This window comes from Schistocerca nitens, chromosome 6 (assembly GCF_023898315.1).
Source record: "Schistocerca nitens isolate TAMUIC-IGC-003100 chromosome 6, iqSchNite1.1, whole genome shotgun sequence".
In the NCBI taxonomy this organism is placed as follows: domain Eukaryota; kingdom Metazoa; phylum Arthropoda; class Insecta; order Orthoptera; family Acrididae; genus Schistocerca; species Schistocerca nitens.
The window spans coordinates 297,880,428-297,903,094 of record NC_064619.1 but is presented as its reverse complement, the minus strand read 5'-3'; the positions used below and the strand labels follow the sequence as shown (position 1 = coordinate 297,903,094).

The 22,667-nt window shown below is 44.3% G+C and overlaps 1 protein-coding gene across 1 annotated transcript in view; it reads right to left on the bottom strand.

Moving 5' to 3' along the window:
• Positions 1-22,667, bottom strand: part of LOC126263333 (urocanate hydratase-like) — a 380,705-nt gene that overhangs the window by 160,016 nt on the left and 198,022 nt on the right. Inside the window, exon 10 of the mRNA XM_049960422.1 lies at positions 15,232-15,347. Coding sequence (XP_049816379.1) covers positions 15,232-15,347 — 116 coding nt within the window. The remainder of the gene's footprint in view (positions 1-15,231; positions 15,348-22,667) is intronic.

Genomic DNA, 22,667 nt, shown 5'->3' with positions numbered 1-22,667 from the left:
CGATCGGTGTATACAAGCCACTGTATCAAGTTCGCGTACACGGGTGGCTGTACAAGCGATTTCCTTTGGTCCAAAAAGTACTGAGTAAGAGATTCCCGATAAAAATGAATGAACAAAGAACACAAAATATATGTCATGAGGAATGTGCAAAACATTTTGTTTAACAGTTTATTGTTAGAGGTCTATCGTTCAGTCGTTTCTTCTGGTGTTATTTCTGCTGCTATTTTCACACATTCGTTCTTTGCTTCTTTGCAAATCAATCACTGGTTGTTGTTACTGCAGTTTGGGTTCCATAGTACTTCCGATGTTCGCAATCATGTCTCATTACAGCACATAGCCTGTATGTCTTAAACATCAGCATAATAAAAGTTATAGCTAGACATAATGCTGTCTGATGCTTTTTTTACGTGACAGCATCTCTGTAGCTCAAGGCCACATGCGTTTCACTGAGGGTATAACGACAGTTTTCCTAGTTTTCGACTGCCGCTGAAAGCCAAAAACTACGAAGACCACTCCCGACGGAAATTTCCACTACACAGGTGTTTAAAGCCTGGATCGCAGACTGCTGAGGTAGATGCGTGTAGAAACTCCATTCAGTATAGCGTAACATCCCCGAAGCGTTTCAGTGTCGACGGAGAACTTGTAGGAACGTCGTGTGATATAAGTGGAATTAAAATAACACTATGTCCTTCAAAAGTTTTGCAGGTTACGCTGTAGTTTTAAGTCAGGAGTTTCAGCGCCGGATTCCCCTAACACATTACTACTGAACTGTGACCACCACTTCCTTTTACAGAACGTAAGGAGAACATCTTCGGCGCTGAAACTTCCTGGCAGACCAAACTGTGTGCCGGACCGAGACTCAAACTCGGAACCTTTACCTCTCGTGGGCAAGTGTTCTACTCTCTGAGGTACCCAAGCACGACTCACGATCCGTCCTCACAGCTTTAATTCTGCCAGGAAGTATCCTGTCGGCGCACACTCCGCTGCAGAGTGAAAATTTCAGTCTGGAAACATCCCCCAGGCTATGGCTACGCCATGTCTCCGCAACATCCTTTCTTCCAGGAATGTTAGTTCTACAAGGTTTGCAGGAGAGGTTCAGTGAAGTCTGGGGACGAGGTACTAGCAAAAGTAAAGCTGTGAGGACGGGGCGTGAGCCGTGTTTGGGTAGCTCAGATGATCGCCGGCACGGTAGCTCAGCGTGTTCGGTCAGAAGGTTAGCTGCCCTGTGTAATAAAAAAAAAATAAAAAAAAAACTGAGTTAATGGCTCAACGATGAACCTGAACAAGCGTCATAGGACATCCGCCTTGAACAAATACAACGAACTATAACGAACAAAATGAGATAAAAAAAGGTAGAGCACTTGCTCGTAAGAGGCAAAGGCCCCGAGTTCGAGTCTCGGTCCGGCACACAGTATTAATCTGCTAGGAAGTTTCATATCGGTGCACATTCCGCTGCAGAGTGAAAATTTCATTCTGGATCGTTGGTGCTTTTTGCTTACGGACACTAGGCCGTGATCCAGGTCGTATTATCGTCTTCTAAACACAGATGAATTTACAATAGTAGAGCATGCACTGGGATTAGAGAGCCACCAAATTAATTTCTCCGATACTACGTTTTTATAAAGATACAATCATTATTATGCTAGAATGTAGACACAGTGCATAGAAATTCAGACGCTCAAAACCAGCTATAACAGAAAAGAAGAAATAATCAAAACTGCGCAAGTTCTGGACCCAAGTGCTACGTAAAGCAAACTGCAGCATCTTTATCAAGCCACAACCTCCGCATCACACGTCGACGTAACTCCGCGATTGCCCGCATCTCGTGGTCGTGCGGTAGCGTTCTCGCTTCCCACGCCCGGGTTCCCGGGTTCGATTCCCGGCGGGGTCAGGGATTTTCTCTGCCTCGTGATGGCTGGGTGTTGTGTGCTGTCCTTAGGTTAGTTAGGTTTAAGTTGTTGTAAGTTATAGGGGACTTATGACCACAGCAGTTGAGTCCCATAGTGCTCAGAGCCAACTCCGCGATCTCGGCCAGGGGGCAACGGTACCTGGCAATTGCTGGCCGGGTCTCTCAATAAAATCAACGTCTAGCTCTGCTTATTATTTAATTTCTGCCCCTAGTAGTATGAAACTGGGCGAGGCATTAACCCGTGGCAAAAAAAAAAAAAAACAAAAAAAAAAAAACAGAAGGTCAATAAATAACTCTCTTATTCCAACCCACAACTGTACGATAGTGATATCTTAGAGTACAGGCAGTATTTCTGGCTGTAGTTCTGATCACCTAGTATAAGAGACTAAACTCTTAAACGTTAATGTAAGTGTAGTTACTGAGACGCGTGTTTTATTCAGTATAACTTCAGCCAAATTCACTAAAAACTGTACCCTGAGTTTGTGAATGGACCTCAGCTTAATCGTGTCCATGTAGATACTTTGAAAGCACTGCTTACAGAATGCCGACTGGGTAGTACTGGCTCCTTTTGGATGCATGATTAACCCATTTCTCAGTATTAATAACGATAGATGCAATTGTTTTGGTGATGCCGATATTTAGAAGCCTTATGACGTCGATTATTGAAGATGATGCCATTAAATTTTGTCTCGCACTTGTTCCTCCTTGCGGCCCCACAACCTAGGCTATGATGTATTGTGCCAGTAATCCCATAAGGATACTGGATTAATGATTATGTTTTCCCTCTTTCATGTACCAGTACTTAGTAATCATGTAGAATTAGCTCATCAATCTTAGGCTGTCATAAACAGTTTATAAATTATTTGCCCTACCTCTTGTACTAATAATTTAAATGGTACTACCTCCAGAAACTGAAGGCATCTCACCCTAGTCAGATAATTCAGAACACCCAAGATATGTTATAAGCGGTCTGATGACGTCACGACCATACCGCCGCGTTACAAACAGTTCGATCTGCTGAATTTTTCTTTTCTTTTTTCTTTTCTATCTTTTGTCTGTAACTGCTATCTGCGTCTTTATAATCTCTGACGATGCCTACAGCAAAAGGAGACGAAACGGTACTCACAAAGACGTGCCTTGCACCAATACGAAATGCCCGTTAAACAAAAATCACCAAGGCCTTAAAGTATACATGTTTGATCAAAAGCCTTTATGAGAAAAGTTAAATTTCTGAAATGTACGTGGAAGAAGGTATGAGATCTCGTTGATTTGAGTCTCACACCATTTTTCCTACGATGCAGAGACATCTCAACAACATTGAATTTCCGGAGGCTCGATATTGTAATAACTGAAATAACGTCACATACGCTCTACATCTGGGAAGTTTCGCTTCGTTTCCTCCTACCCTTCTTGTCTTGTTTGCATTGTGAGCAGAGCGATTTGTGAACATCTCTGCAAAGCCTGAGAAGAATTTGAGGTGTGGCAGGATCATGAAGAAGAAGAGACTGGTGCACAGATTACGTTTTTCGTAACGGGAGAGAGTGGGGGAAGTCAGAAAGGAGGAGGAAAGAAGTGGAAAGAAGGACCGCACTTCAGGTCCTATAATGGGGGGGCTTTTGAACAAGGGATGTGTGAATAAATATTACACGCGTCTGAAATGGAATTAATAAAGCTTTAGTGTGCGTTCATTTATAGATTGACAGTAGTGTAAGGTTTGCATACAGTGTGTCTAAACCATTTTGGGTCAAACTGAAACAGGCGATAGTGTCCCCACAACCTGTTGTATTGAGACAGGGAACCAGTGGTCGGAAATGCATATTCAATGCGACATACGCAGCGTACATCGCGTAACAACAACGTAACTCTTAGTAATTGTTCAAAGTTCCGAACGCCAGTCTCAATGCACGGTAACGGAGCGTGAAGTTCTGTCGCATTCTCTCAAAGATCCCGTTGTACCAGGGCACAGGCTGCTTGGATCCCAGCTAGCAGGTCTTCATCCGTTTCTACGCGGGTTTCATGCAACAACATCGTGACGTAGTCCTAGAGGGAAAAGTCCAGAAGTGTGAGATCTGGCGACTGCGCTGACCGTGGGACAGCGTCTGCTCTTCCAATCCAACGATGAGTGTAGGTGTTGTTCAGGTGCTCGCGGACAACATTGAAATGGGCTGGAGCACCGTCATTTTGAAACCACATTCTTTCACGGACAGTGATGGGTGCAGTCTCCAAGAACCGGGGCAGTGCATTTCAAGGGAACACCAGGTAACGTGAGTAGGCAGCAGGTGTCCTGCTAGATGTCTTGGACAATGCCCGCCCATACGTTGGCAGAGAATCGTTGCTGGTGGCCACCGATGTGAGTGACTTGGGGATTGTTCTAATTCCAGACACGACTATTGGCGGATGTTTAAACACCATTACGGGTGAACGAGGCCTCATCCGTGAACAGTGCAAACTGTACGAAGTTCGGCATTACAGCACTGCGGTAGATAATCCATTGAGAGAAGAGAACGCGGGTCTCAAAGTCCGTCGGTCCCAGTGCTCGCAGACGTTCTTTATCATAGGAGTGTAATACCTGTTCCACCAGTACTCTCCACACTCTACCCTTCGAAGTGCGCGTTTCATAGGCAAGTTGAAGGGTGCTTGTTGCTGCGTGATCGGCTACACCATCCAACATCATCTCTTCAAAGTCTGGTGTTCAGACATGTCTCCGGCGGAAACCTTGGCCAGCTGTCTGTGATGTTAACGACCCTGTCTCTCGTAAGTTGGTATCGATGGAGATAAACTTCTTACACTTACTATGACGCCTGTTGAGAAAGCGTTCTCTGTACTTTCGCGCTACTTTGCGGGCACTACATCCAGCCGCGCGGTACATGAAATGCATGCCTGCCAACTTTCGTGACAAGTAACGTTCCATCATACATATTTCACCATGGACACAAGCCGTCTAATGCAATGGACAACTGACATCAGTGATAGATGGGGTGCGTGCAGCCCAAGTTAATGTGACGGTGCGATGCATGCGGTCGTCACATGACACACGTGCTGGCTGGGTGTTGTGTGTGATGTCCTTAGGTTAGTTAGGTTTAAGTAGTTCTAAGTTGTAGGGGATAGATGACCTCAGATGTTAAGTCCCATAGTGCTCAGAGCCATTTGAACGAGCTACGTTGTTGCCATGTTGTTTATGCTCATAACACAATAAATACGCGTTTCCGACATTTGGTTCCATGTCGCAATATAATCAGCTGTGTGGACCCACTATCATCTTTTTCTGTCAGACCCAAAACATTTGAGACACTCAAAGGCAGTTTAAGAGAAACGGTCACGTGTTCCTACAGAGATAGTGTAGGTCAAAATTAGAAGTCACAGTAATGATACGTTTGGAAACTTGTAGCTTCGAGGTTTGGATCAATCTGTCTCCCCATTCCGATCTGTATTTTGTGTGAATTCGGGAGCCCTCTTTCACAATGAATCACACATTGTTTCATGTACATCCATTCGGATTACGTTACATATATTAATCATAGGCTCCTGTAACGTTTGAACATTGCCGATGTATTGGGCATACACAAGTGCCTTTAAAAGTCCTCAAAGCTAGTAATCGAGCGGGTTCAGGTCTGGTGAATGGGCAGGACATGCCATCAGACGTCCTCGATCAATCCATTGTCCAAGAAACGTTGCAATGAAGTACTGTGGCACGATTCGTAGAAAATGGGGTGATTCCCCTTCGTGCGTAAACCACATTCGTTGTCTTTCTGCAAGTAGCGCTGGTAACAGATTGCGCGGAAATCGATGATATACAGCACCTAATAATCTGTTTGACAAGGTGCATGGTCTTGTGAGTCCGTCATCGATAATTCTTGCCCATATATTGATTGTGAAGTGATCATGATGCGTCACCTCCGTAATTCCTCGAGGATTTGCATCTGGTCACAAATGCGTATTGTGCTAATTTACTGTGCCATCTCTTGTGAATCCTGCCTCATATGTAAACAAAATGCAGGGTTCGAACAGCTGATTTCAGCGATATAGCTACGTCTCAACAGGTACTGGTTCTCGGACATGTAATTACACGAACTTCTCTTGTAGTTTTAGCCACTGCTGTCTCCTGTAGGAATATGTGAAAATACCCTAAATAATCCGACCAGCCGCTGAGCCTCGTTTAATGAATGCTGCTCATTCATGCTGTCTTCCGTTTGTCGCTCAGTTCATGTATAATGGAGGCTCTCCTCTCAATGTCTACCACGTGAAGCCCTGTTGCTCAGTCATCCGAGCCGCTGCTGCTTTTCATCTCAGAAGCGGCAGCGGTAGCGGACTCGCCAACTTGGGGACTGGCACACAGTAGGCCGCCAGCCTTGGCGTGCGCAGATACCCCCGAGGCAGACAGGCTGCCCTGACTACTTAGCCACGAACTCTGCGACAACTTCCCGGGCTGCCTACAGTCCTCTCTCCCGACTGCTATCTCGTGTGCTGGCTTAAGCTGTTACCCAAAAGTGTTGAATACTCTCCTGTGTGGAGCTTAAATGAGTAGATAAAACTATTGAAATGATTAAGAAGTATGTGCACTCATAAAACGGTATTGCAAGATGTTAAAATTTAATTTATTGAATTAGTGACATTAATACTACATCACATCTACTCTTCATTCAATAACATGAAATCTCACTGGAAGGAAGCCCTGGGGTCTCCTATAGCCTGTAGTAGTGCAAACACTTTTATATACACTACTGGCCATTAAAATTGCTACACCACGAAGATGACGTGCTACAGACGCGAAATGTAACCGACAGGAAGAAGTTGCTATGACATGCAAATGATTTGCTTCTCAGAGCATTCACAAAAGGTTGGCACCGGTGGGGACACCTACAACGTGCTGACATGAGGAAACTTTACAACCGATTTCTCATACACAAACAGCAGTTGACCAGCGTTGCCTGGTGAAACGTTGTTTTGATGCCTCGTGTAACGAGGAGAAATGCGTACCATCACGTTTCCGACTTCGATAAAGGTCGGATTGTAGCCTATCGCGATTGCGGTTTATCGCGACATTGCTCCTCGCGTTGGTCGAGATCTAATGACTGTTAGCAGAATATGGAATCGGTGGGTTCAGGAGGGTAATACTGAACCCCGTGCTGGATCCCAACGGCCTCGTAACACTAGCAGTCGAGATGACAGGCATCTTATCCATGTGGCTGTAACGGATCGTGCAGCCACGTCTCGATCCCTGAGTCAACAGATGGGGACGTTTGCAAGACAACAACCATCTGCACGAACAGTTCGACGACGTTTGTAGCAGAAGGGACTATCAGCTCGGAGACCATGGCTGACGCTGCATCACAGACAGAAGCGCCTGCGATGGTGTACTCAATGACGAACCTGGGTGCACGAATGGCAAAACGTCATCTTTTCGGATGAATCCAGGTTCTGTTTACAGCATCATGATGGTCGCATCCGTGTTTGGCGACATCGCGGTGAGCGCACATTTGAAGTGTGTATTCGTCATCGCCATACTGGCGTATCAGCCAGCGTGATGGTATGGGGTGCCATTGGTTACACGTCTCGGTCACCTCTTGTTCGCACTGACGGCACTTTGAACAGCGGACGTTACATTTCAGATGTCTTACAACCTGTGGCTCTATCCTTCATTCGATCCCTGCGAAACCCTACATTACAGCAGGATAATGCACGACCGCATCTTGCAGGTCCTGTACGGGCCTTTCTGGACACAGAAAATGTTCGATTGCTGCCCTGGCCAGCACATTCTCCAGATATCACACCAATTGAAAACGTCTGGTCAATGGTGGCGGAGCAACTGACTTGTCACAATACGCCAGTCACTACTCTTGATCAGCTGTGGTATCGTGTTGAAGCTGCATGGGCAGCTGTACCTGTACACACCATCCAAGCTCTGTCTGACTCAATGCCCAGGCGTATCAAGGCCGTTATTACGGTATTACGGCCAGAGGTGGTTGTTCTGGGTACTGATTTCTCAGGATCTGTGCACCTAAATTGCGTGAAAATATAATCACGTGTCGGTTCTAGTATAATATATTTGTCCAATGAATACCTGTTTATCATCTGCATTTCTTCTTGGTGTAGCAATTTTAATGGCCAGTAATGTATTATGTCTAACATGGGGACCTTGATAATTCGCCGTCTTTGATTCTTTCCATACTTACAGAATTAGTAGGTCAATGCCCAGACGTCAGTTTCCTAAAAAAATCCGACACAATTCTTAAAAATGTCGAAAAAATCACCTTTGAAGATCAGAATGCTTCCGAGTACCGTTACGTGTAAAACATTTCCATAGTATATCAGTTGGGAGGCCATCAAGTCCATAGTTTGAATCTCAGCAGTGGCAAATTTTTTGAAGTTTTATTTCAGTTTTGTATTTGTTATTGAACGAGCTGTACCCCATGGCTGCGTTTGCATATCGTTAGCTTTGTTATGATGAGTGATAGTAAGTTATTGAGCTACTGTGGGTGAAACAACATCAGCTGCCCTCACGTGTCTTTCTGTTCAGGTAAGTATAACTCATGATGTGCGCCGCGCCCACCCCCCTCGTAAGCTGTTCCAGAGCACGATGCCTCGTCATGCGCAGCGTTGCTATCCTATCGAGCGGTGCATGCTGAGGGGCTTTGGCAGGAGCCTTTGTCTTTTTTTTTTTTTTTTGCACTATCGGACTTAATATCTGTCATCAGTCCCCGCAGGAGCCTTCATCTGTGCGTTGTCCTACTGGAGTAGCTGTACATTACACATCGTGTACATTATACAACAAATGCTGTCGAAATATGGATTAAACACACTGAAGATTGCATAAACATTGTATTCATTACTTTGAATCGCATCATGTAGCACATATCAAGTAATAAAAGCATTTTTGCAAATACGATAGAGATAAAAAGTAAAAATAAATAAAGAAAATAGCTTGCCAAAAGAGAAAATATTTTTCTCTAATTCGCGTAATATTCTTCAAATCAATAAGTATTTTGAACTAAAAACTCTCTAAAGTAGCCTCACATTTCTAGTTACCTCCATACCAGATTTAATCGAAATCAGTTCAATGGGTTACTCATAAAAACGTAACAGCAGAGTTGCTTTCGCATTTATAATACCGGTATGCAAAAACTTTCAATAAAGCTATTTTTTTTCAGTAATCAGATTTTGGCGATATGAAGCCTATACGGTGCCCAAGCTATGCTCAAGTTACTTGTGAAAACGCCATGAAAATTCTTCTAGTAGGTTTGTAGATTATTTTGCTCATACAGACAGACGGACAAGACAATTTTACAGATGTATTATTAGTACAGATGTAAATGGAAATGTTAATTGACAAATATTAAATAATAATTTTATAAAAATTATATCTTTTATTCTTAATTACTTTATCAGTTTGTTCTAACTGTTTAACCCTTTCACTACTATTGTGATGCACAGGACGTGGAGAAGAACATGACAACACCAAGAAACACAAGACATCACCATACCTAATACGGTGTAAGAAAACAGCAAATATCCAGAACAGCGTCCAGTCGGAATGGATAAATACAAGTCCTGTGTAGTTTTCAGGGGAATCTTATACCATTCTTCCTTTAAAATAGTAGCTAGTTCAGGAAACGATGGTGGAAATGGATAGCCCAAAGTAGACCACAAACGCACAGCAATGTTGGGTTCTAGTGTCCGCCCCGATAGCTGAATGGTGAGCGTGACGGACTGCCGTCCTAAGGGGGCCGGGTTCGATTCCCGGCTGGGTCGGGGATTTTCTCCGCTCAGGGACTGGATGTTGTGTTGTCTTCATCATCATTTCATCCTCATCCGGAGCGCAGGTTGCCTAATGTGGCGTTGAATGTTATAAGACCTAAACCGAGGCGGCCGGACCTGCCCTGTAAGGGGCCTCCCGGCCAATGACGCCAAACACTCATTTCCATTTCCACTAGGTTCACAAAACCAGCCCTGGGCAATGCCAGCTGCACAAACAGGGGCCCTATCTTCTCGTAACACGGTTGGGGATCAAATATTGTACCATGTGATGGACTGATCAGTCAAATTAGTCACATAATCCTTGGAAGTAATGTATCTTTGCAAAGTAAACCTGTAGCCCATGGAAGACTACGGTATGGATGCCGAAATCATCACCGAACCTTCTCCACGTTTCACTCTTGGCAGCAAGCAGTCTGCTCCATAACCGTGGAACGGCGTACGCCCAGAAGTTGAAAATAATGTGAATTAAGATTCATTCTCCATATGACTTTCTTACATTATACCACAGTGCATGGTTATGATTTCGATAACATGTTTTCCTGTTTCGGGCAACTGTATCTCTGATGAGTAGTTTTGTAATTTCAGCTCCCCTACAGTTCCCAGAGTATTATGAATCTCCCTTCATACTGTTTGGTGGTGACAGAATTCACCAACGCGGCATTCAGGTCTGCAGTGATTTCTGTATTTGTCGCCGTCTTATTTTTCATCAGAATTCTCTTCCATGAACGCCTGTTACGGCCACTCAAAACACACTTTCGTCCACGATATGACTTAGCGGATGATGTTTTCCCGCTTTGCCAAAGTGCGTTATAAATTTACGATACGACGCCTCTTGAAACGGCTACTTCTGCTACTTTGGTTACTGAAGTATCCATCATACGAGCACCAACAATTTCGCATTCACCTCAGTCGGACATATTGCGATCGAATCTACACAGCACAGTACTCTTATCACTACTGATACCTGCGGTGTATTGAGGGCACTGCATAGGCGCCTTCCGTGGCCCAATACAACAGCTCCACCTGCAGGCTTGGCTAGCATCTGCATTTATGTACAAGCATGCGTTCCTCGCAGTGTTTCCATTTTTTTGTTCATCTGTGAATGTCCCACGATGGATTACCAAAGAAGCTAGGACAGTTTGCGTTGTGTTATACTAAAATACACTCGCCGACACAACGGTGGGTTCTTTAGTTTGCTCTGGGAAGAGATTGAGTGAATCTGTAACGTACAGGATATTAGTTCAGTATATTACTATATAGATGTGGGGATTTATTTTCATTGTATCATCCCTTTCCATAGGAATGTTCTGAGTATTTACAGGTCTGTATGAATATTAAAGTTCACTTGACGCAGACAAATGTACAAGACTCTTTACTTGAAGAATAAGTCACATAATGTTCACATTAATTTCTGCCTAAGACATTTAATATATTGGTGGCTTGCTTAAGATCGTTGACTGTGAACTGGGGTGAGCATTTCCTTGCTCAGCTGTAAGTAGACCATCGGCTGCAGTGGTGTAGTAGAGCTCTAGGAGGCATGGGTACGCCAGCGTTTCTCTTTTGTCGCTGTGGGAGGCAGCGACTATACTCTTCTGTGGTTTCGTTTCGACGTACCTACCTTGCTTTGGAAACTTCGGACGGCACCACAATTTAGTACATGTTATTGCTACATATCAGTGTCCTACCGCTAAAGTGGAGCCAGCTAATTGTTTACAGAATATTTATACGGCTTGCATTTCTAGAATGTGCTGTCTTAAAGTTTGAGTGTTACCACACTGACCAGCACCGCTCCGTGTAGGCGCATAAGATTACTTCGCGCCTGCAGATATGCAACCGAACAAAGAGAACTGGGCAGCGGGCTGCTTCCGCGCCTTCCCGAACAATTCGTGTCCATGAATTTCACTCACGTATTGGCGTTTGCTGCGTCACAAATGGTATCCATATTGGGCGCCTGTAACGTGAGTTAAAATCTTGGAGAGATACTGTATCCACAGAGTCTGTCTGTTTTCTGTGTCTTGTAGTCTTTGTGCAGTAATCTTCTGGAGCACCGGGGGTAGCTATGAATAACCCTTATATCCCATCCTTCTACAGGTTGGAAAACGAAAGTGAGGGAAATATTTGTCATATTATTTCTTCTGACTATGACATTAATTAGAATAAGCATACATTAATGTCTCGACTCCGGAAAAAAACTGATAGTTAAAGATTTAATATTGTTAAGTCACTCGTTAAAGCTAAGATAAGTCAGGTGAAATTATTTGGTAATAAGAAATAAAGACTGTGGAGAGAGAGAGTTGCCAAGAACTATGGAGTTTGCAGCAGGACTGTCCAGAGCTGCATTAAAATATTGATGAGAAACGAGATACCTTTAAAAAATCAAGCTGTGTTATTTTTCACGCAAAAAAGTACGAATCTGCCTTCTCCAAATTGCCAGTGGAATATTATCGCGACATAAAGGAAACGAATCTGTTCTCATTACTAATGAACTACTGGTCGTGGCATGATGTAATATGATCCACCAATATCGATCCACTCAATAGCAATGGATGAACCACTCACTACAGATCCGTTCTTGTACTCATCTGGAAGGGAAGAATGGAGGAACTCCCTGGAATTCCGTGGAAAGGAAAGGGAGAGACGAGTTGAACTAAATGGACATATTTGGTAAATGCACAAATTTGTAACACAAGTCTCAGTCCTTTATTCTCAAACATTGTGCACGACAAATTTTTGCGTGTACTGTTCGTCCTCTGCCAGTTATGATGTAATCAAGTCTAGTGCACATTAGGAACCTTTCGATACTAGTGGCTTTCGATGTTTTCAATTCTAAATAGTAACCTCATGTGAAACAGTTTACATGTAAATGTCCTACTTTGTGCATTGCTGCTTTCATTCGATATGACAGGAATATTTTGGAAGTTTATTGAAAAGAAACATCAATACCTAAATTTAATTATTAAGTTATTTAAAATATTTCCACCAAATTTTGTTACATTTACGTAAAAATTATGTATAAAGTCAAATTAAGTACTGCTGTTGTCCGTAGTGTAATTGATTAGGTTCTTTGCGTAGAATTGTTACCCCTATTATCTCTCTTGCTTGGTGAAAAGAATGGTTCTAAGAAGGATTCATGTGCAGTCGGTTGAAAAAATCGTATACGTTTATGCAGTCGTAGTGAGCAGCTGAAATTTTGAAGTTCATGTGAGTAGATGGAGGTTACATTACTGTGGTAGCTGAATGATTATTGTAAACCAGTTAATTCAATGTTTAAAAACGCAAAAGTTAAAATGAAAGAACGTTTATTATTTAGCAGCTGAAGTAACACATTGAACGAACACGATTTTCTAAGTTCCAGATTTCTTTGTGCAGTAGAAACTATAGTCTGCAGTCATGCCCCGAAACCGAAATGAAACGATCTAAGTGCCGTATTCGGAATTATTCATTGTGAACATGACTCCTTTCGAAAGTAAGAAAACTGATCTCTATCGGTAACTTGATGTGTAAATCGATGTATGACGTTTATGAAATTGGATGAAACCTACTGATATGATGACATTTCCTACAGCGTGAAGACGCAGTTTGAGACTTGAAAACAGTCTTATCTTACTACGTTACGACAAAAAGCTACTTAGCACTGATGCTAATTTTGCGTTATGGCGACATAATGTCACATCAGTGAAGTGGCGGGTAATGAGGAGGTGCCATACCGACCGGATTCTCTTGATTTAACTAGAACAAAATCATCTGACGAATAGAGTTAAATTCAACCATCGTGCGCGCTAGTATTACTGGAAATTGTTAGTTAGCAGTCACGTGAAATGGTAGCATGAGGTGTGTCGAAGAAGACTGGTAAAACGTGTCTCGCGCTGTTGCAAAATTTTTTTATTTCAAGGGATCGAAAGCTTTGCGGATCAAAATATTGCTGAACTGAGTTCATACGGATTCCGAAATAAAGCTGTTGTGTCGAAAATTTGACATGGTAGGTTCATGGTTGTGTAAAAATGTAGGTTAATTCTTACAAGAATTAAAAACGCCGTCCAACCAATGCTAATAATGCAGTTTATTATGAACATATAGCGCCTTCATTGGTTTAGGATCGACAGGTTTACCATAAGACGGGTTTTCACGTTCAAAATTACGTACACTTGCTTATTCGAGGCATGCTGCCGCTGAATGCACACTGCCTGAAAAAAAATTGAGGCACACAGAAGATATAGTCCCATGTCAATGTAACACCGTACACAAACACGCTATCGGCGGATATGCAAATGATTAGAGTTTCAATTCTCTGTGAGTAGTGATACCACTGCCAGAGTGCATTAGTGTTGTTGTTGTTCAGCGTTGTTATCAGGCATGGGAGGGTATATAAGGGGTGTAAACGGTGTCAGATGTCGAGTGATCACAGTGAACTACATGGAGGTGCAGCGTACTCGTCTGAGAAAGGGCTGTTAGCACCCTAAAGGGTTTGAAAGCGGTCTCCATTTGGCCAGCTGGCTGAATGGTGCAATGTCCAAATTTGTGAGGTTTTTGGATGTGACAGTGAGCCGATGTCGGACTGTAGGTGAACGTGAGGGTAGGGAGACTCGTCGGCGACATTCCGGCGACCACGTCTGACCATCACAAGGGAAGATCGCCATTTTGTGCACCAAGCACATTGCAACCCCTCCACGTCTGCTCCTGCCATACAAGCAGTGACTCCATGCAACATTATGTGCCATTTCGCACCATTGGTCAGAGAGTGGTAGCAAACGGAGTAGGGAATTAACATCCACGTGTAGAATGCCGTTGACGCTGCTACACAAGCGGCTGGGTTCCTAGTGTTGTCGTGGCCAGTAGGCACGGACTGCTGTTGAATGGTGTCGCACTCTATTCAGCGATGAATCGCGGTTTTGCACGGTCCTGGACGACCACCATCGCAAGCTTGGCGGCGACTTCGTGGGAGGTCCCGGTCATCCAATCTCTATTGAGAGACGTATGAAAAAGAACTGCCCGCTTCAGTAACATCGTTATTATCAGAGAAGAATTGGAAGTATATAAACAGACACATTTTTAATTATTCTGGAACTCCACCATCATATGAAGCTACTAGTTAAACGTGCAAAATCTTATGTGAAATGTTAATGGTTCAAATGGCTCTGAGCACTATGGGCTTAACTGTTGTGGTCATCAGTCCCCTAGAACTTAGAACTACTTAAACCTAACTAACCTAAGGACATCACTCACATCCATGCCCGAGGCAGGATTCGAACCTGCGACCGTAGCGGTCGCGCGGTTCCGGACTGAAGCGCCTAGAACCGCTCGGCCACAACGGCCGGCTGAAATGTTAATAATAAAGATAAAAGACCTTCAGGATTCACTTTCGTCAACGTGTTCTCTTGGCGCACCATGCAATCTCTAAACGTACTAGAGAGAAATAAGCAACAACGTCGATAAGCAAGTGATAGCAATATATGTTTTCCGCGGCATACAGCTTTCCTCTATCTAATTAGCAATGACACTTGCAGTCATACTTTATATGTAGAGTCAGTAGCATTTTTATCAGCTTATATGTGACAACAATTAGTTACCTTTCAGCAGAGTCTCCAGTTCATCAATTGCGAGCTTGTCCGTGGTCTGCAGGTCGCTCTCCAGCCCAGATGTGCACACCCAGCGGAAAGGCCCGAATCCCAACGAGAATATGTCCCTGTGCAGTGGAAAAGCGCCGTCGAGCAACTATTAGGAAAGTCCCTACCTAGATTAAGTAAAGTAAAACTGTTTGTACATTACACATGGAAATCTCTGCTCCAAGAAATTGCACTGAACTATATCAGAATCACACCTTGCACAAACGTAGGAGAAATGACGGAAGAGGCTATGAGCGCACCGGCGGTTCTATTTTGTCACTGTCAGTGCTTGACTCGTTCTTATATCAAAGGGGTCGGTCATGCGTCGTTGTTATGAAACCCAACAGTTAATTACAGAATTGATCCTGTACTCTTTTAAGTAGACAGAGAAGTTTGCGAATAATGTATAAATAAGAGAAACTATTAGATAAATCCTGTTAGATTAATAATATTCACGAAACCATTGGATTACAGTTTAAGGCAAATAAATGTTTATTCAATAATATTCACACATGTGGGAATGATGACCTCATGTAAACTACAGATTCAAATAAAAACTATTAAACAGTAACTAATGCGCGTAGTGCGAGCAGAGCATGTAATACAGAAATGATTAAACTATAACTGATGTTTGCAGTGCGAGCAGAGAATCCAGTACGGAAATATGTGCGATCACGGTTCATTTGACTGCATTAATTCATGAAAATCAACAAACACTCAAAGTTTGAAAGTGCAGCTTCCAAGTATTAATCGCGACATAAACTAAAGTTCTTATCCAGGCTAACCACTACGAAAACATGCAAGCTGAAGTTCGTAATGTCACACAAAATCAACCACCCAACACACAGACATGTAATCTACGTCCAGTGATCAGTTAGGTACGGAACTCGCTTTCAGAAAATTATTCCACGACCAACGAAAAGCTGAGGTACATAAATTTGCACTCACAAAATTATTCCAAGTCCAACGAAAAAGTTAAAGAATGTCAGTCACGCAGCTGCTCGGACGCTCTGCTCTCTCGAGCGAGTACATCTATATCTACATCTACACCTACAGCTACACCTACAGCCACAAGCCACTTCACGGTGCTTGGTGGAGGGCACTTTGTCTACCACAGCTAATTGTCGACTATCCCGTTCCAATCGAGAATAGTAAAAGAAGCTGGAGAATTGAACAGACAAAACAACGTGTATCTGGAAAGTATTATGAAAAGCATTTCGTACTGAATAGGATAGGCAGTTCTACAAGGTTTCGCATCATTTGATCGCAAGAATGGCGTTGTGTAAGAAAGAGAAGTCAATATTCAAAGATCTGTTCTTGACTTTATTATTGTTAGTCTCTTGTAAAAATTTTGAGATATGGTATATGATTTTTGTAGACAAGAGTACTACTAATTAAAATATTAATGGTGTATTTATTAATGACACTTGAAACAAAAAATTTCTTATTGGCACTTAGTAAGTTCTCTAGGACGTTCTTAATAATGGTATCAGAACACCTTCTCGAGTGTTTGGATACAAAAAGATACACATTGTTTTTTTTTAATTCTCCTGACAAATGAGGGATTCGGCACTTATAACGTTCGATATTTCCACACTTTTTTGTCAGATTGAGTCAAAATATCGGTTCACTCTTTTAAGGACGCAAGCTCTAGGAATTTTGGGATTTCTAGAAATAAGAAAAGACGATTATAAAGGAAGTTGAATAGATGACGTCGCAAATTACATAGAATCAACATGAATGAGCAGAGCTGAAGACTGCAACGCAGTGCAACATTTAGATGAAACCTTTATCCAGAAATGGATATCAGATGGATGTGGTTTGTGATGATTATGGTTTTGGTTGTGACGGTTTATACAATGCGCTTCGCAGCTCGCTAGTCGTGTTGATGAGCGCTCATCGCCGAGCTGCACAGGTCTGTGTGAACAGGCGTTTTTCTGTCATATTCATTATTCACAAATATATTGTCATTAAAGAATTGCCTTTTTATCTCTCTCGTTTTTTAACCACGTGACGAGCAGGCAGATAATGAAGCGACACAGAATTACCGAGAGCAGTAATTGACAGCACAATTCACGAAGCCTCATATTGTTTTTACTGTTTTACTATTTGGAGCTCTGATATCTGCAATGCGCTTACATTTCATGGTAATACCTGGTGACCTCTCTTTTAATAATTTGCGTATCTCATCAAATATTTACATCATGCAATAGATACAGGGACTAAATGAGTGCCTGTGAAAAAATATTTATCTTCCATAAGCTTTGCTTTACTTATGGATTTTATTTTTTATATGCTAGTATACCTCTCTATTTGGGCCCTAATATTAATAGGTTAGGCAGTTGCGTTGAAATACTATAAGTATTGGCTGCACGAGAAAAATGTCACTGATTACCTCACTTGACATGTTCAATTTAATGGCAGACCGCGCAGGTGGGAGGCGTCATCAACATAGACATAACTGAACTCTATCTTCTCAGTACTCGAGCTGCGTTCTTTCGAATAACAAATGGTAGACACGTTTCTGTCTGAAAGAGTCAACAAGGAGACATTAACGTACGGGAACGGGTCGGATCCTAGAACACACAACTTTCCGTAGTTCGTCAAACAGATATCGCAAAACTTATATTTATTCATGTCTGATGCTGACGACGTGGAGTGATGCCGTCAGAAAAGGCTAAACCGAATCACCCCGCTGGTTGGTCTTAGGGACTGACTGATAGAAACTCCCAGTTTTATAGTGCATAGCCCGAACCAGTTGTAAGACCGCTATACATCTACATCTATTCTCAGCAAGCCATTTTTGCGTGTGTGGTGAAGAAGATTTTGTCTACCACTGCCAGTTCTCCACTTTCCACTTGCAGACGCCACGACTGATTCTCTTTATTCCGCCTCAGTTACACTATGTGGGCGATTGCTGCGCAAACATTGTCTCCACGTATGCGTACACCATCATTACTCTACCACGCAAACATTTGGGGCTACACTCGTCTACTATGAGACGTTCCCAGGGGGTCCACTGGGGTCCGAACCGCACAATAGCTCCGGCTTCGGTGTGGGGCGGCGGTGGGGTGAGTGGACTGCTGTAGCCTGAAGCCTCTCCGTCGTTTCTACGTCTTCAGTCCCATACAACACAATACAATACAGTCCTACAAACATACCGTTGTTTAACCTTCGCACACAGTAATAAGTATCTATGGCGTAGAGAAGCAGCAGGATGAGTCAGAAATAAGTAAGTACCAGGTCTGTACAGAATCCCAGTTCGGTTTTACAGAAAGTCCACTACGGCACTGGCCCCTTATTTAGCTTGCATTTATCGTGAATATCTCGCCTATCGCATGTCCCAAGGAACTGCAAAAAAGCGCAGGTGACTCCTGTATATAAGAACAGTAAATGAACCGACCAATACCCTTAACATCGATGTTGTGCAAAAGTTTGAGCATATTATAAGTTCAAATATGATAAATTTCTTTGAGACAGAAAAACTTCTGCTCTCCTACAATTTGTTTTATGCTATCAATGCTCGTTAGTTGGTTCCGAAAGCCGGCCGCGGTGGTCTCGCGGTTCTAGGCGCGCAGTCCGGAACCGTGCGACTGCTGCGGTCGCAGGTTCGAATCCTGTCTCGGGCATGGATGTGTGTGATGTCCTTAGGTTAGTTAGGTTTAAGTAGTTCTACATTCTAGGGGACTGATGACCACAGCAGTTGCGTCCCATAGTGCTCAGAGCCATTTGAACCATTTTTTTGGTTCCGAAAAGTTACTCCTAAGTAATTTACCGCAGTTACTATTTCCAGGAACTGGTGGCCAATAGTGTAATCGAACAGTAATGGATTTCTTCACCTGATTATGTGGAATACGTTACGCCTAGGTATTTTACAGTAGTTACTGTTTACAATGATGTGTTATCAATAGTGTAATCGATAAGGAGTGGATTTGTCTTCCTGTTCACGCACAATACGTTACATTTCCTTTCGTTCAGGATCAAATGCCAGTCCCCGTCCAAGTCATCTATTCCCTGCAGTTTTCCTGCAGTTCGCTACAATTTTCTGGCTTTGCAAACTTCCTATGGACAACAACATCATTTGCAAAAGCCCCATGGAGCTTTCTACGTTATCCGCTAGGTCATTTATACACACTGTAAACAGTGACGCTCTGTCATACTTGCTTGGAGAGGCCTCAGCCCGAAATTACGTTTACATCTGTCTGTTTTGTTCCGGTAAGAGTGGCGTGCTCAACTCTCTCTGTAGGGAAGTCCTGATTCCAATCGGAAGCTACTGTTTTATCCACTAATCGACAACGAGGAACTGTATGAAAAGTCTTCCTGAAGTCGTGAGCTGTCAGGCAGCAGCAGAACATCCGTGAGGCTGTTCGCGGAGGTTGCTGCTGTACTCGTATATAGGTAAGCCGCGACGCCAGAATATTGTAGCAAATTCGGAAATACACTCCTGGAAATTGAAATAAGAACACCGTGAATTCATTGTCCCAGGAAGGGGAAACTTTATTGACACATTCCTGGGGTCAGATACATCACATGATCACACTGACAGAACCACAGGCACATAGACACAGGCAACAGAGCATGCACAATGTCGGCACTAGTACAGTGTATATCCACCTTTCGCAGCAATGCAGGCTGCTATTCTCCCATGGAGACGATCGTAGAGATGCTGGATGTAGTCCTGTGGAACGGCTTGCCATGCCATTTCCACCTGGCGCCTCAGTTGGACCAGCGTTCGTGCTGGAGGTGCAGACCGCGTGAGACGACGCTTCATCCAGTCCCAAACATGCTCAATGGGGGACAGATCCGGAGATCTTGCTGGCCAGGGTAGTTGACTTACACCTTCTAGAGCACGTTGGGTGGCACGGGATACATGCGGACGTGCATTGTCCTGTTGGAACAGCAAGTTCCCTTGCCGGTCTAGGAATGGTAGAACGATGGGTTCGATGACGGTTTGGATGTACCGTGCACTATTCAGTGTCCCCTCGACGATCACCAGTGGTGTACGGCCAGTGTAGGAGATCGCTCCCCACACCATGATGCCGGGTGTTGGCCCTGTGTGCCTCGGTCGTATGCAGTCCTGATTGTGGCGCTCACCTGCACGGCGCCAAACACGCATACGACCATCATTGGCACCAAGGCAGAAGCGACTCTCATCGCTGAAGACGACACGTCTCCATTCGTCCCTCCATTCACGCCTGTCGCGACACCACTGGAGGCGGGCTGCACGATGTTGGGGCGTGAGCGGAAGACGGCCTAACGGTGTGCGGGACCGTAGCCCAGCTTCATGGAGACGTTTGCGAATGGTCCTCGCCGATACCCCAGGAGCAACAGTGTCCCTAATTTGCTGGGAAGTGGCGGTGCGGTCCCCTACGGCACTGCGTAGGATTCTACGGTCTTGGCGTGCATCCGTGCGTCGCTGCGGTCCGGTCCCAGGTCGACGGGCAAGTGCACCTTCCGCCGACCACTGGCGACAACATCGATGTACTGTGGAGACCTCACGCCCCACGTGTTGAGCAATTCGGCGGTACGTCCACCCGGCCTCCCGCATGCCCACTATACGCCCTCGCTCAAAGTCCGTCAACTGCACATACGGTTCACGTCCACGCTGTCGCGGCATGCTACCAGTGTTAAAGACTGCGATGGAGCTCCGTATGCCACGGCAAACTGGCTGACACTGACGGCGGCGGTGCACAAATGCTGCGCAGCTAGCGCCATTCGACGGCCAACACCGCGGTTCCTGGTGTGTCCGCTGTGCCGTGCGTGTGATCATTGCTTGTACAGCCCTCTCGCAGTGTCCGGAGCAAGTATGGTGGGTCTGACACACCGGTGTCACTGTATTCTTTTTTCCATTTCCAGGAGTGTATCTGTAGATACACGTCGGGAGTAGTAGGCGATTTTTAAACATGAATAGTGGCAACCGCAAAATATCTTGGATTATGGGTCCACATCGACACAAAGTGGAATGATTTCGTAGAAGTTGTCGTAAGAGATGCAGGTGACAGAGATATTCATTGGAAGAACCCTGAGGACATGTAACATTGCCACGGAAGATCTGGCCCGCCAATTCCTCATGAGGCCGATGCTCGAGTATTGCTTACCAGTTTAAAACACTAACGAGGTAAGATAATTAGGGGAGATAGTGAATATCCAATGAAGAACAGCACGTTTTGTACCAGATTTGTTTAGTAAAGTTTGAGATCATTGAAGAGATATTCGCCTAACTACAGTATCAGACGCTGTAAGAGAAACGTTCTGGATCACATAGAAGTTTGTTGATAAAATTTGACACGGGCCTAACGCAAGAGGGCTCGTTGCCGTAGGCAGTAACGTGCTGTACTGTGCTGGCGCAGCATCGCACCACCACACTCGCCTTGGCGCTGCCGCCCGCGAGTCACCGAAACCAGGGACGCTTCGACATCTGGGGTACTTGGCACTCGCAGCAGCCTCATCGCAACAAACCCTTTGTAGTGGGTATAAATGGCGGTTGTCCAGCCAGGGTGGTCGTTGGTTAGAACCAGGAAGTTATCGAGTCGGCATCGCTTTAGTGCTGCCTTCCGCTGTACGACCACTACCATTCCACTGTCGTCCTGATAGGATCCCGTGGCAGGACGTCCAGCCGCAGCATTGATGGGCCGGGTAGCGAACTGAGGTCCTCCCAGCCACTGAGCCACTGGACGCCCACCTGCGCCAGACGCTGCCAACCAGCTGGGCTAAGACCAAGCCCGACTGTGCTACCTCTAACCGTAGCTGAGTCAGCACCGCGGGCAGCCTCAGTATGCAGACGTCGCTAGATTGCTTAGTTATACGTAACAACAGCCAGGCTGCGTCACCATTACGCTTCGTGCACCAACGACCGAGAGCATGGTGGGCACGTGCCTCGCCCTAAACACTGTTGGGTCGTAAGTAGAGGCCACTACTGCGTGTGACTAACCTGAACGACCATCCTCTACCAGAGAACACGTGCAACACCCTTTACCGTACGTTCCTGATAAGAATCAGGCAACGTATTTCTTACTCCAAACCTACACTCACAAAATGACCATCAGGAGCAAGCCAGAGAAATTCGAGCTTACGCGCAAGCTGTACTGACAGTCATTATTCTCGTGCAGCAGTTAAATTCGATCATTGCAGGAGGCTGGTGACAACGATAGCCAAAGTCGCCCCGTCAAAAGGGGTAACGTATTGATGGAGAGGTAAATTTTCGAATGCACTGAGGACAGTATAAACACTTTTGTTGTTCAACAATGTGCTCCCAAACAAAAGCTTACACAGAATCTGTGCTAGTGAGGGGAGGGGGTAAGGGACCTCATTTAAATTTTGTGAAAGAGTACAGTTTATTATCAAACAAAAAATTAGAACTACTGAGATACTGTTTTTATTAATAAAATATTCTTTGGTTT